At 36.7% G+C, this 14,124-nt stretch overlaps 1 protein-coding gene across 10 annotated transcripts in view; it reads left to right on the forward strand.

Moving 5' to 3' along the window:
- The window catches only part of BAZ2B (bromodomain adjacent to zinc finger domain 2B), a 388,953-nt gene that overhangs the window by 285,376 nt on the left and 89,453 nt on the right, over positions 1-14,124 (forward strand). For 8 of the 10 annotated variants that reach the window (XM_075529673.1, XM_075529679.1, XM_075529678.1 and 5 more), the window contains one exon: positions 10,378-10,566. The exons of the other annotated variants lie outside the window; for them this stretch is intronic. In XM_075529673.1, the coding sequence (XP_075385788.1) occupies positions 10,378-10,566 (189 nt within the window). The remainder of the gene's footprint in view (positions 1-10,377; positions 10,567-14,124) is intronic. 10 annotated transcript variants of the gene reach the window in all.

Below are 14,124 nucleotides of genomic sequence, written 5' to 3' on the forward strand. Positions count from 1 at the left end.
TGCATTCCGTAATGCTCACTTTCCTGACACGATCACTGAAGACAAAGCCGGTGCATAAGCAAATGTGGTGAAGAAAGCTGATGGTGCCCGGCTCTCAAAAGATAGAGCAGCTGGGGCCTTAACGGCTTGAAGATAAACAAGCAGCCTTCAAGCTGAGAAGCAACAAAGCCCACATGGAAGAAGCACATCAGCCTGTGTGTCGATGGGATCAGGTATTGGGCATCAAAGACCCAGAACAAAAGATTATATCAATATGAATGGGGGGGAGGGTGAAGTGGAGATCCAAAGCCCATCTGTAGACAGTTGGACATTCCCTCACAGAAGGGTCACAAGGAAGAGATGAGCCAGCACTGATGAAACACACAACTTTCCTCTAGTTCTTTAATTGCCCCACCCCCACTATCATGACCCCAATTCTACCTTTCAAAGTTGGCTAGACCATGTACACTGGTACAGATAAGAGATGGAAATAGAGGGAATCCAGGGCAGATAAACCCCTCAGGACCAATAATGAGAGTAGTGATACCAGGAGGGTAAGGGTAAGGTAGGAAGAGGAAGGGGAAACTGATCACAATGATCGACACATAATCCCCACCAAGAGGAACAGACAACAGAAAAGTAGGTGAAGAGAGACATTGGTCAGTGTCAGACATGAGAAAAATAATAATAATTCATATAAAATTAAGGGTTCATGAGCTGACAAGGGCTCAAGGAGAAAGAAAATGTTTCGAAAATGATGATTGCAACATATATACAAATGTGCTTGACACAACGGATGGGTAGACAGATTGTGATAAGAGTTGCGCGCACCTCCAATAAAATGATAAAAAAATAAAAATAGCTTCCAAGAATGGAATCACAGATTTGACAAATGTATTAAGTTTACTAGAGGTTTCTTTGAAAACAAGGTTGTTTTATTTTAAAAACACAACTTTTGGGGGGATTTTGACTTTTGGGGGTACCACCTCGTATTTTTCTGAACAAAATTTGAGACTTGCAATCTTGACAGGTTTTATTAGTGTCTTCTCTTGCTGGTAAGCATATTCAGGCGGTGTGAATTCCTTTTCAGAATGGGGCATTCTTATTTCCAAAGGACTTTGTTTTATAGCTGTCTGACTGACAGAGCTTATACGTTTGTTAATTATTTTGTTTCTGAATAAGTAATAAGTCTTTTTACATTCTTATTAATATAGAATATACTGTTTTAAATATAACTGAGCTACCACCTGGCTATAATTTTTTTACATTCCTGTTATGAGCAGTAGCTTGAAATGATAGAGTGAGAGAGGACCAAGGTCCCCATTCGTACAGTGGAACTGAGGCTATGATCAAAACACCATCCTCGGCTGTATGAGACTAAACCAATAATCTCCTCATTGCCATCCATTTGATTCTGACTCAGAGCTTTCCCATAGGGCAGGGTGAAACTGTCCCACAGGGTTTGCTAGACTGTAATCATTCCGGGAGCAGGTTGCCACATGTTTCTCCTTTAGAGAAGCGAGTGACCTCACAGCCTGGACCTGCTGGTTAGCAGCTGAGCGCGTATCCACTGTATCACAGACCTCCCAAAGCAACAACTAAACACTGTAAAGTGCCATGTGACGATGTGGCTAAGTGGGGTTTTGTGAGGATGCATCTGTATGGGAGCAAGCAGATACCCTCCCTTTTTCTCATGGACTAGGTGGGCTTGAACAGCCATCCTTTTGGTTATCAGTCCAAGGCTTACCTGTCATCTCCCATAGTATATATGTGTCGATAAACTAGCTTTGAACAACTCCAAAGACTTAGTAACACCTTGAGTGACTTTTACAATTGAAGCAGAGAAAAAGTGAGATGCTGTATTTATAATTTCTTTTAAAATATCTCTTGTTTTTTTAAAATCATTTTATTGGGGGGCTCTTATAGCTCATAGAACATTCCATACATCAATTGTTTCAAGAATATTTGTACATTACCAAAACATTTTATTTTTACTTGAGCCCTTGGTATCAGCTCCTCTTTTTTGTCCTCCATTCCCAACCCTTCCTCCCTTGAATCTTTGATCAATTATATATTGTTATTATCTTCTCGTATCTTATACTGCCCATTGCCTCCCTTCACCCACATTTATGTTATCATCCCCTTCAGGGGGGAGTCTATATATCCAACCTTGTGATGGGTTCCCCCTTTCTTCCCCTTCCCAACCATCTCCCTACCCTCATGATATTGCTACTCCCACTACTGTTCCTGAGGGGTTTATCTGTCCTGAATTCCATGTGTCGAGAGCTCTTATCTGTACCCAAGTGTATCCTCTTGTCTACCCATATTTGTAAGGTAGGTCTGGGTCATGGTAGTGAGGTGAGGAAGCATTCAGGAACTAGAGGAATGATGTTTGTTTCATGGGTACTATACTGCACTTTGGTAGAATTGTTCCTTCCTTATAACCCTTCTCTGGTGGGATGTCCAATTGTCTACAGATGGGCTTTGGGTCTCCATTCCAGCCCCCTCATTCACATTGATATAATTATTTTGGATCTTTTGATAACTGATACCTGATCCTGTGGGCACTTCATGATCACGCAGGCTGGTGAGCTTCTTCCACTTGGGCTTCTTTTCTTCTCAGGTAGATGGCTGCTTGCTTAACTTCAAGCCTTTCAGGCCCCAGACGCTATCCTGGATTCCCTGTGTTTCCAGCTCTTATCTGTACCCGTGTACATGCTCTGGTCTAGTTGGATTTGTAAGGTAGATGTGGGGACATGATAGTGGGGGAGGAAGCATTAAAGAACGACAGGGAAGTTGTATGTTTCATTAGTGCTATACTGCACCCTGACTGACCCATCTCTTCCTTGTGACCCTTTTGCAAAGAGATGTCCAATTTTCTACAGATGGACTTTGGGTCTTCACTCTGCACACCCCCTCATTCTGGGTCTTTGATGCCTGATATCTGATCTCATAGAAACCTCATGATCACACAAGTTGCAATGCTGAGACCATGTGGACTTTGTTGCTTCTCAGCTAGATGGCTGCTTGTTAATCATCAAGCCTTGAAGATCCCAGTGCTAGAAAATGTTTTGAAAATGATGATGGCAACAAATGTACAAATGTGCTTGACACAATGGATGGATGCATGGATTGTGATAAGAGCTATATAAACCCCCAATAAAATGATTAAAAGAAAAACAAAAAACAGATACTATATCTTTTGATAGCCAGGCACCATCAGCTTTCTTCACCATATTTTCTCTGCACCCCCTTTGCCTTTAGAGATTGTGCTTGGGAAGGTGAGCATCATGGAATGCCAAGTTATTAGAACAAAGTGTTCTTGTGTTGAGGGAGTACTTGAGTAGAGGCCCAATGTCCGTCTGCTACCTTACATTATATGTACATAAATCTGTGTCCCTATCATTATATATAAATATATTTACATATGAACATGCCTATATCTAGACCTCTATAAATGCCCTTAGTCTCCTAGTTCTTTCCTCTATTTCCTTTTACTATCACATTCAGCCTTCATTCCGATTTCAGTAATTCCTCTAGGTTACATTGCCCTTGATCAAGCCCTACCAGGCATTGATTTTAGATCACTGTTAGTCCCTTGTCACTGGGTTGGTTGATACCCACCTTCCCTTCACTGGCCTCCCCATCTCCCATGTCCCCCTGGAGCCATTGGTCCTGTCGTTTTCTCCTCTAGATCGTTTATCCTGCCTATCTTATCTACATAGAGATGCAGAGGAAATAAAAAGCACAAAAACAAGACAGAACAAAACAAAACCAAAAAACCATACAACAACAACAAAACCAATGCCCCCCCCCCAAAAAAAAGAGCCTATAAATAGTTCCGGGTCTGTTGACCTTTAAGATGGGGTGCTACACCCAGGCCCCAAAGTCTATTTTAAGTATTCCCCGGGGACTTTATTACTTTGCTCCCCTTGATGCTCTGTTGCACACCCTGAGCATTTCACCCTTGTGTGTTCAGGTCAGATCCGTTCCCGCACTGTTCCTCCAGTGTTGTCCCTCCATAGTGAGGCATGTCTTGTGTCGTGGTAGGGCTGGCCCTATGGTCCTCTCTGTCCATTGGCTGCTCTGAGCAGGAATATCACCTTCGGGGCTTGGTTGGACCAGGATGTGTTCCACTCTCTCTACTTCCCTCTTCATTTGTTCCTGTGTGCTGTGATCAGACATGTCCCTTTCCCTGAGCTGTAGCTTTGAGTTCTTCCGGGGTGGGCTCGGGTGGGGAGTGTCTTAAGTAGTTGGAATTGGGGCTGGTCCCTGAGACCTTTCTATATGTTCCCTGCTTCATGTCAGTATATTCAGTCACATCTGTGTGCACCAGGTTGAAGTCTGGTCCCTCTCTCCCTCTCCTGTGGAGATAGAAACAACACCCTCCCTTTGGGTGGGTTAGTGACCTGTTCCCCTGCTACCCATGTCTTTTTTTCCCTCTTTTTTTCTTTTCCCCTCCTTTTTAGGTGGCTGCCATATGTATCCCTCATACTTGCAAATTTGAATGAGGATGCAGGACACCTTCTTGTTCTGGTTGAAGGCTTTAGTAATCATCCCTATGGATATACCACTTATGCTCTTAATGAGTAATAAATTAATCAATGACATATTTATATCGACTACAAATCAGATCATTCTCTAGGTACTTGTGATATATTTCTGAGTCCTTATAGGATAGCCATCTTATAATATTGAAATATTAACTTTTTCTATACTATGGTATTAATATATTTAATAACTTAATATATTATTTACTTGTATTCTGTGAAAGTTGGACATTGATTTTTGGTGCTGGTGAAGAATATTAAAACACCACGGGCTGCAAGCAAAACTAGTCTGCCTCAGAAGAAGCACAGCCAGGATGCTTCTTGGAAGCAACGGTGGCAAGACTTTGTGTCACATCCTTTGGACATATTACCAGGAAAGACCAGTCCCTGAAGAAAGGACATCATGCTTCATAAAGTGCAGAGCCAACGAAGAAGAGAATTTATATACCTGCTTTAGAAATGTTATCAGGAGGGGATTGTCCTTGGAAGAGGAAATCATGGTTGGTGGAGACTCAGCACAAAGAGGAGGGCACTCAAGGAGACGGGTCAACAAAGTAGCTGCCACAGTGAGGTCACACATAGCAAAGTTTGTGCAGATGGCACAGAACAGGGCAGTGCTTTGTTCTGTTCATAGTGTAGCTATGACTCAGAACCAACTAGAGAGTACCTAACAGTAACTTAAATTATGTTCTAGCCAAGTCTTATATATTTAAATATGTTCAAAATGGGTTCCCTGAGGTCAGGTATTATTTCTTATTCATATTCATTGACAATTTTTAATTATAGCACTTGATGCTTAAAAGGGTGTTCAGGAAATGTTTGAACATAATGAAAATATTGAATATTTAACAAAATAATCTGGAAGCTTTAAAAAATAATTTTGTATATTTATTAGTTTCCATTTAGTCTGTCATTTGGTAATATGTGGCATGAATCTAGCTTTCCACTTTTATCTAAAATGATTGTATTAAGCCACCATTTTATGCCAATGAACTTAAAGTATTTTCTTAGAATAAAATATATATACCAAGCTGGTAGAAACTACAGCAGAGAGGAAAGAAGATTACATGAAGTTCGAAAAGTTTAGTATTATCACAGCTGAAAAGTTAGCAGCAGTTTTGAGCCCTCCCAGAATTGCTACAGAAGACAGGTCTAGTGATCTGCTTATGAACGATTGCAGCCTTGAAAATCCATGGAGCATAGTTATATTCTGAAGCACATGGTTTAACCATGAGGTGGAATCTTACTGAAGACAACTAACAACAACAACAACTTATTAGCCACTTCTCGTTCCAATTCTGAATGATGTTTACATGGAATTAGTATCTGCTTTTTAAAAGATAGTAGAAAAACAATGCAAAAATTACAAATAGTGTTAGAGAGCCTCTTACTAAGAAAGATATTTTTAAAACATCTTTTGAGTTCTACATTCGCATTAAGACAAAATATAACAAGAACTGTAAATTTTAACATTATTTCCTCTTCATAGTCTAACTTTTTTCACCTATATCAGAGAGAGTCTGTAATGGACGTAGGATGCCGGCAAAGACCATGGCCTATAGATTCCGTTGTGACTTTAGTGCTTCCTGTTTTACTTCTTTCATTTGGTAATATTGAAGGGTTCTTTAACCAACAATCTGTCTGCGCTGGGTGCTTTTAATTTATGAATTTTCTTATTCCCATCTTTGCTGTTATTTTAATGTTTCCTGAAACATTTAAATTTTCTTCTTATTTTGATGAGAAGGTTCATTAATTTTCTTAAAGGGGTCGCCCTGTAATTTATAATCTTCTCAAGTTTAAAGCCATTCTATCTTGAAGTTTACTTCTTCTTTATTAACTCTTTTGCTTGCAGTTATTTACAAATCGACATTTCTCTTTCTTAGTTTTCAGTCTCAGAGGTTTATTTTTTTATACTTCTTTACTTGAACATTTCCTGGTGATGATGTTGTATGTCTTAATCTCTGATTATTGTCTGATATTTGTTACTTCTCTGTCGGAAGGGTAACTACCATTTCTTATAAGATTGGTCTTGTTTTTACAAATTGCCTTATTTTTTGTTTATTTAAGAATGTTCTGATTGCTTCAAATACCATTGTATTTAAAGGACAGCTTAGCTAGATAGGTAATTATTGGTTGACTATTTTTCTTTCAGTATTTTATATATGTCATTTCAGTTCCCTCTTTTCTACTTGGTTTCTGCTGAGAAATCAGAGCTTAGCCTTACTGGTTCTCCTTCATTCGGAACTGTTTTTGTTTTTCCTGAACGACTTTCAGGATTCTGTCTTTTTACCTCTATCAGATCAATATTAAGAACTTTATCTTCAGAATCATTAATTTGGTCTTCCATTGATTCCCCATGTCCTTCCAATGTGTTATTTATCACTGAAATTTCAGCATTTATCTTCTGTATTTCTATTTGTGTTATATGATTTCTAATTTCCATATATCAACATTTTAAAATTCTTCAGCATTTTATGTGTGTTATCCTTGATTTTTTTTTTTTTTGTCTGTGGTTTCCTGGACCTTTGTCTCAATTAATTGAAAGTACCTAAATAAAATTGTTTGAATTTCTCATCGAATAGTTCTCACAGTATTTCTTCTTCCAGAAGATTTTCTGGTCCTTTACTTTGTTTACTTGTTTGAACTCTCTTTTCTCACCCCACTCCACCCTTCCCATGTTATTTGAAGTTGTCTTGTCTCTGAGACATTATAATGCTGTTGTGTTAATTTGTTGATTATATGTTGGTTTTCTTCAACTATTTTTTGGTGGCGGTGGTTATATCCAGGCAACAACAAGGTTATGCTAATGACTAGTTTTGCAGCACTGGTGCAAAATCCACCTGTTCCAAGTAGATTTGGTAGCAGACAGGAGTGTGGGCATTATCTGTGCAGGCGGAGCAGGTGTTGGCAGCCATCTGTTATCAATCCAATGGTGCTGGGGTGGGTGGTGGCACACACCTGGAGGATGAGGGGACAGGTGTGGTGGGGTACGACTATGTAGGCCCATTGGCTCCCAAATGTGTAGATAAGATAAGCAGGGAAATGGGGAATGACAGATGAAAATAAAAAGACAGGTGGTTGTATAGAGGGTGACTTAAGAAGAAAGAGGAAAGTGGTAGAAAGTCAAAGAAGAGATTCATAACCAAGTATCTTCATCAGCCTATCTTTATTTTTGCTCATTAAAGCTTAAATCTAAAAAATGGTAAGTTTGATACTTTATACTCATTTTTTCTGTTGAAAATGTTTGCTTAGTTCCTTGTAGATGTCACTTTTCAGAGGTTTTTATTAATATTTTTGTTATCTAATTGTATATTGATAGCTTCTATTTGTTGCATTTAGTCATTCCTCAGATTTTCTGTTAATGAGACACCAAGGTTTAGTTTAGGTCATTTATTTATTTTATTTCAAAAATTAAACTTACATTTTAATGATGCATTTAAAATCTTAAGTATTTTTCTCAGCTTTTAAGCTCACTTAATGTCAGTATATTCTCAATCATTATAATAATTCATCTAATTTTGGTATTTTTTAGTTTACCTTGTACACTTTTTTCATATTAAACCACTGCTTCATACATACTATTTAAAATATAATTTAAAGTGGAGAGCAGATGCTTTGAAAATGATTAGGGCAAAGAATGTATGGATGTGCTTTATACAATTGATGTATGTATATGCATGGATTGTGATAAGAGTTGTATGAGCCCCTAATAAAATGTTTAAAAATATATATATAATTTAAGAATTCTTATGCCAGGGCTTAAGTGGAGAGCAAATGTTTTGAGAATGATGAAGGCAATGAATGTACAAATATGCTTTACACAATTGATGTATGTATGGATTGTGATAAGAGTTGTATGACCCCTAATCTCATACCACTATGAGTGTAAATAAACACTTGATTAAGCACATTTGAGTCAAGCTGTTGAATTGATTGTTGATACCTCAATTTTATATGTAATCAAAAGTCAAAATAAGCATTGATTTTTTTAAAACAATTTATTAGGTGCTCATACAACTCTTATCACAGTCCATTCTTAAGGTAGTGTACTCATGTTTTAAAAGAAGCGAGCTGAGTTTTTGAGAATCTGATGGAATGTAGGTAGCGCAGCCTTTCTGGTGACTTTATCACTTGCCCTCAAGACAGTGCCATTTGAGTAACTGTCTTTGCCCATGAGCAACAAACCAGGACTGGCCTTTCCCTGCATAGTGTCTGTAGGTCTTCCATGTACTGATCATTTGAAGATCCCTGTGAGATCAAGTGTTTGCTAAGTTGTTATGGGAGCAAGAAGAACTTTTTTACATTATAGGCTGATACAGGATATCCTTGATGCACTTTATTTAAATCATGCTTATTTAAAGATACTTAGATATTACCATTTTAATAATATAAGATGTTTCTAGAAAGAATATATGGTGTTTATATTCATCTCTATGGATGCACTCTGAATTTTTTAGGATCACCTCTTGGTTTTCTGGGAACAAAAGAGCAAAATTTGGTTTCATAGCAAACTGGGGGAAAAAACACCTGTTGTCATTGAAGTAATTCCAATTCCTAGTAACCCTCTAGGACAGAGTAGAACTACCAAATGGAGTTTCCAAGGCTATGAGTCAGAAATGACTCGATTGCAGTGAGCTTGGCTTTGGAATCGTTACAAAAGCAGACTGCCCTGAAATCACTGGAGGAGTCACACCGAACTCACTTAATAGTCAGTTGTTTAAACTACTGTATCTCCAGGCCTCATACTCACTGCTGTTGAGTTGATGCTGACTGACCCTTAGCAGCCCTACAGGGCAGGTTAGAACTTTGAGTTTCCGAAACTAGATTATGGGAGCAGAAAGCCTCCTCACCAGGACTACTTGTGTGATAATTGTGTTAACAACAACAAAAATGTGCTCATATTTAATGTGCACAATGCTTTTCATATACTTTTTAAGAGACTTATTGTATTCTCATGAGCTCTTGGCTAAGTAATTGTATTCTGACTAATAGACTGCTTCTGGAATGTGGGGTTTGATACTCTTTTTTATAGTTATCAAGACAAGGAATCTTAATTACTTCCTGAAAATAAAAGGGAGATTTACAAGTATTTTTAAAAGGCTTTTGGCCAAACCCCTAAAAAGTACGAAAAATAAGTTGCATTTTTCTTATTGTAGCACTCCACCTGGGCTGTCACACTTAAGCCTACGTTCTCTTTAGGGTAAAGTGGGGGTTGAAAAGGCACATTCAGTACAATTGGATATGATCTTATTGTAGTATTAAAAATGGTTTTACCTTGATAGTATTCCTATAACTACACTTAGAAATAGCTTTATTGTTAAATCTTTCCAGCCCTTTACATTGGTTTAGGAGTCACAAAATGTCACTTTATGACTGTAAAATCCATGATACCAAATCTGAGAACTCTTTGCACAAAGTGATAAGTTGAATAATGACTTGGTAAAGGATTTGGGACCTACTTTTCATTGGTTTTCACTCTGAATTAATAGGAATATTTTCTTTTCTATTCATAAAGATCTGGTACTGTATTAATTTATTTGGTATAAGCAGAAAATTGGCATCCCTTCTTCAAGTCAAACATTTGAATTAAAATCAAGCAAGTCCCAAATCTTAGTTCAATGTGAATATGGTTATACCATTCATTTAAATTAATAAATTTTAGAGTAATTTCATGTTTCCATAAACATGTTATTCTATAAGTTTTAAGGAACCGAAATGCAAGATTATGTAGAATAAAATTTGCTATATAAGAAATTATTATAAATTTTAAGTGCCTATGAACGCTGAAGTCAGATAAATATCACTTGTTTTTGTAGTACAATTTTAAGTGTGTTTTTCTCCCTCCCAGGACATTTATTCAGAGCAGCTGGGGATCAACCGTTTAACCCGTCCACAGTGTCGAGTGCCTTCCCAATGGTCAGCCACCCAGTCTTTGGTCTACATTCAGCCAGCTCAGGGCATTCAGAATTTGGTGGTTTGGGGACACTTGGTACACCCACAGCCTTAGCCGCACATCCCCAACTAGCATCTTTTCCAGGTAAACATCTGTTACAAACAGTGTTTAAAGGAAAGGAGGAAAGCGAAAATGCTCAAGCAGAATTTGTTTTTCAAATTGAAAAATTAGGATAATCTAATACCTGGTATATTAAAATATTTGTGCAAGAATTACCTCAGTTCTATTTACTGTATGCAAAGCAAAACAAACTAAGCACACTGCATGTGTTAAGTAGCAATGCTGTTCATCAGTTTCTCCGGTGCTGATGTAGAGAAATAAGTTTTTGCCACATAAGGGAATAACTGGAACAAGCTTTTCTCATGCTTTTTAAATAAAGTTAATATAAAAGCAGAAACATGTACATATTATATATGTGCAGCTAAATGAATCTGAGTATTTTTTCTGAAATTTTTAAGTATTTAATAATAGGAAATGTAGGTCTTCTAATGCGTGTTTTTACACTTTTACTTCAGGTCCTCATTTCTCGCCACGTCGTAGGAAAAAGGAACTTGCCTATGAATTTATATACTTTTCAAAAGTTTAAACAGTAGAACATAATTCTAGAGATAAATAGATCTGGGTTTAAATCTGGTTTTTCTTTGCTGCGTGGCTTTGAGCAAATTATGTAGCCTGTCAGCCTCAGTTTTCTCATCTGAAAAATGAGTATGATAACAATAATAGTACTTGTCTGGGTTCTTGTGTGAAGATGAAAGAACAAGTCAGTGACTGTCACATATAATTAGTCTATAGTTTATGACTGTCTTTTTTCCCACTCTCATTGTCTGAGAATTAATTGCTTCTTGAAAAGAAAATGATTATTTTGTTTAGCTATAGAAAGAACAGATGTTAAACATAGATTTTACATCTACAGTGTAGACTTAAGTACTATACTTGAGTCATTCATCAAAAAAAGAAAGAAAGAAAGAAAGAAATCTCACTGCTATCAAGTTGATTCCAATTCTTGGGGACCCTAATTAGGGTTTCTGAGGCTGTAAATATATTAGGGAGCAGATAGCCTCTTCTTTCTTCCTCAGAAGGGTTGGTGGGTTTAAACTGCCCCTCGTATTAGGCAGTCCAAAATGTACCTATCAGCACCACCAACGCCATCTGGAGTTAGGTTACTACTTTAATTCGGTTGTCTGGGAGAGAAGAGGCATTAGGAGTGACTGAATGGTAATAAATAGTTAAAATGAAGTTTCAAACTAAGATCTAACAGTTACTTTTAAAGTATTAATAAAAAATATGATAGTGGTTGATAAGGAAGATGCGTGGGTATTCAATAGGTACTTGTTGAAATATAGGATTACTGAATAAAAATAATAATGTATTATTCTAATGCTTCTGGTATCTAAGATATTTTTATTGTTTTATACTTATCATGGCTTTGTTTTTGAGCATTTCTAAATCACAATTTGGTTATATTGTATTATTGAAATCAAATACATCTATCTGTACTGTTAAATTGAGAAATCGCTTATCTGGACTTCACAAATGTTGCTGCTTCACTTTATGGGGAGAAAAAATTTAATAACTTCCCTAGCCTAAGTAAAATCTTTACTCTCTCACTTATTGTACAAGTTCTTTGAGTACCTACTATATCCTCTGCCCAAGACAAGGATCCGAGGGATACACCCGCAAAATAAATGCCCTTGTGCTGCCTGTAGTTCTCAGGAGACAGGAAGGAATTACAAGACAACAGGATCTGTAGGCATATCAGTATGCCAATAACAGTGACAGCATAGTCCTTTTGTGCCAAGTGGAGACTTTGTCTGTATTTCCAATACACATTTAATTAAAATGCAAAGTTGGGACAATAACTCTTAAATACTTGGCTTTATTCAGAATGCTAACCAAAATGCCAGGCAAATAAAGTCATCTGATAAATAACTAAGGACACAAAGAAGGCTTTACTAGAAATTTAAAATGAAGAGTAATTTATCTTAAACAATATTTCATGGTTACTTCTTTAAATTACTTACAGTTTCAGGTTATTTTGCTTTTATATTGTCTTAACATAATTTTTGTGAATTATCCGACACTTTAAAATATGAAAAAGTTAAATTTACTTCTGTATCTTCTAGATTCACTATAACCTTAATATTCTTAGAGTTTTTTGGTTGAATATGATAACATTGCTACTGTCTGTTATCACCCTTAAATACACTTAGAAATTAATCATGTATATGTCAATAAAACTACTATTTTTTAAAAGAAATTCATCATGTGTTGATTGATAAAATTTTTATTTCATACAACTTACTTTATCAATAAGCTAGCTTGTGAGTAACTACGTTTCATTTTTTTGTTTGCCTAAATTTCAAAGATAAATTAACTCATCACTCAAAAAATATATAATTTCCTCTGAAATCATATCAAATATTTGTAAAGTTTCTAATCAATAACCTTTATCATATTTATCTTTTTATTTTATTACTCTTGCTTACTTGTTTTCTATTTTTCTCTATGTTCAGAGCTAATTTATAACACATTTTCTCTAGTTTTTACCATGTGTTTATTTATTACTGACATTCTGAAATACATATTCATGTTTTTCTGGTTTTATTATGTCTAAAATATTTGAATTGCATTACACTTTGATTACCATACCAGTTTCTTGGTCAACATTTACTCAGTCTATAAATTTAATTGTACTGCTTTAATTGTAGACTCTGTGATAAATAATATACATGTCTTTGGGAATCCTCCTCCACTTGGTATCAGTTAAGTGGAGCCTCATTTCACCTGTGTTGAAACAAGCAACACACACCTTGTTTGCCCCTATTTAAATATACTTCTTCCTTCTAAGCCAGTGTTTCCTAATGCGGACGCTGCGTGAACTAGAAGGGGTTCCTTGGAGGGAACCTGGAATGATCCAGGGGGGCTGCAAAAGCAGGTGCTTGTACTCTAGCCTGGCTTATGGACTATAGTTCAGAAGTTTTCCATTGCCAGGGGCCGTTGATTCCCAGCCTCCCAGCTCCCACCCCCTGCCGACTATAATAGAGTGGTAGGCCAAATGCTTTGGAAGCTTTGCTCTTAGCAGTGAATGAAATGATTGGCGTTTCTGTAGTCTTGGGTCGCTTCTCATCATTCAGGCACTAGTGAATATGCATTAATGTCATTTAATGAGCAAAACCGGTCTGCAGTGGAGGAGAATATCATTTACAGGGTCCTGTTTATACTTTTTTTTAAAGAGACCTTTTAGAATGGCAGCTACCATGAATGTTATTTTAAAAATAGACTTTGCTATTAGATGAGGTGTATATCACTTTATAGGAAACCTTTTTATTTGTGAAAGATATTCCTAAAAACGTTCAAGCTAATATAATACAATATACTGACAGTCTTGAGTTTCTCTTGTATTATAGACCCCACCCCCCAATTTTCTTGTTAAAAATCAAAATACCTATATACTTGTCTATAAGCCGAGTTTTTCAGCACATTTTTTAATGCAGTTTTTGTGGTAAAGTTAGGTGCCTTGGCTGATATTCGGGTCGACTTATACTCAAGTAAATATGGTATGCCATACATTTCAGAAAGTTGGATTGAAAGAAAATAACTGACTTTGTAATCTATTGGCTTAGCCCACTAGATAAGCGTACT

This window comes from Tenrec ecaudatus, chromosome 13 (genome assembly GCF_050624435.1).
Source record: "Tenrec ecaudatus isolate mTenEca1 chromosome 13, mTenEca1.hap1, whole genome shotgun sequence".
Taxonomy (NCBI): domain Eukaryota; kingdom Metazoa; phylum Chordata; class Mammalia; order Afrosoricida; family Tenrecidae; genus Tenrec; species Tenrec ecaudatus.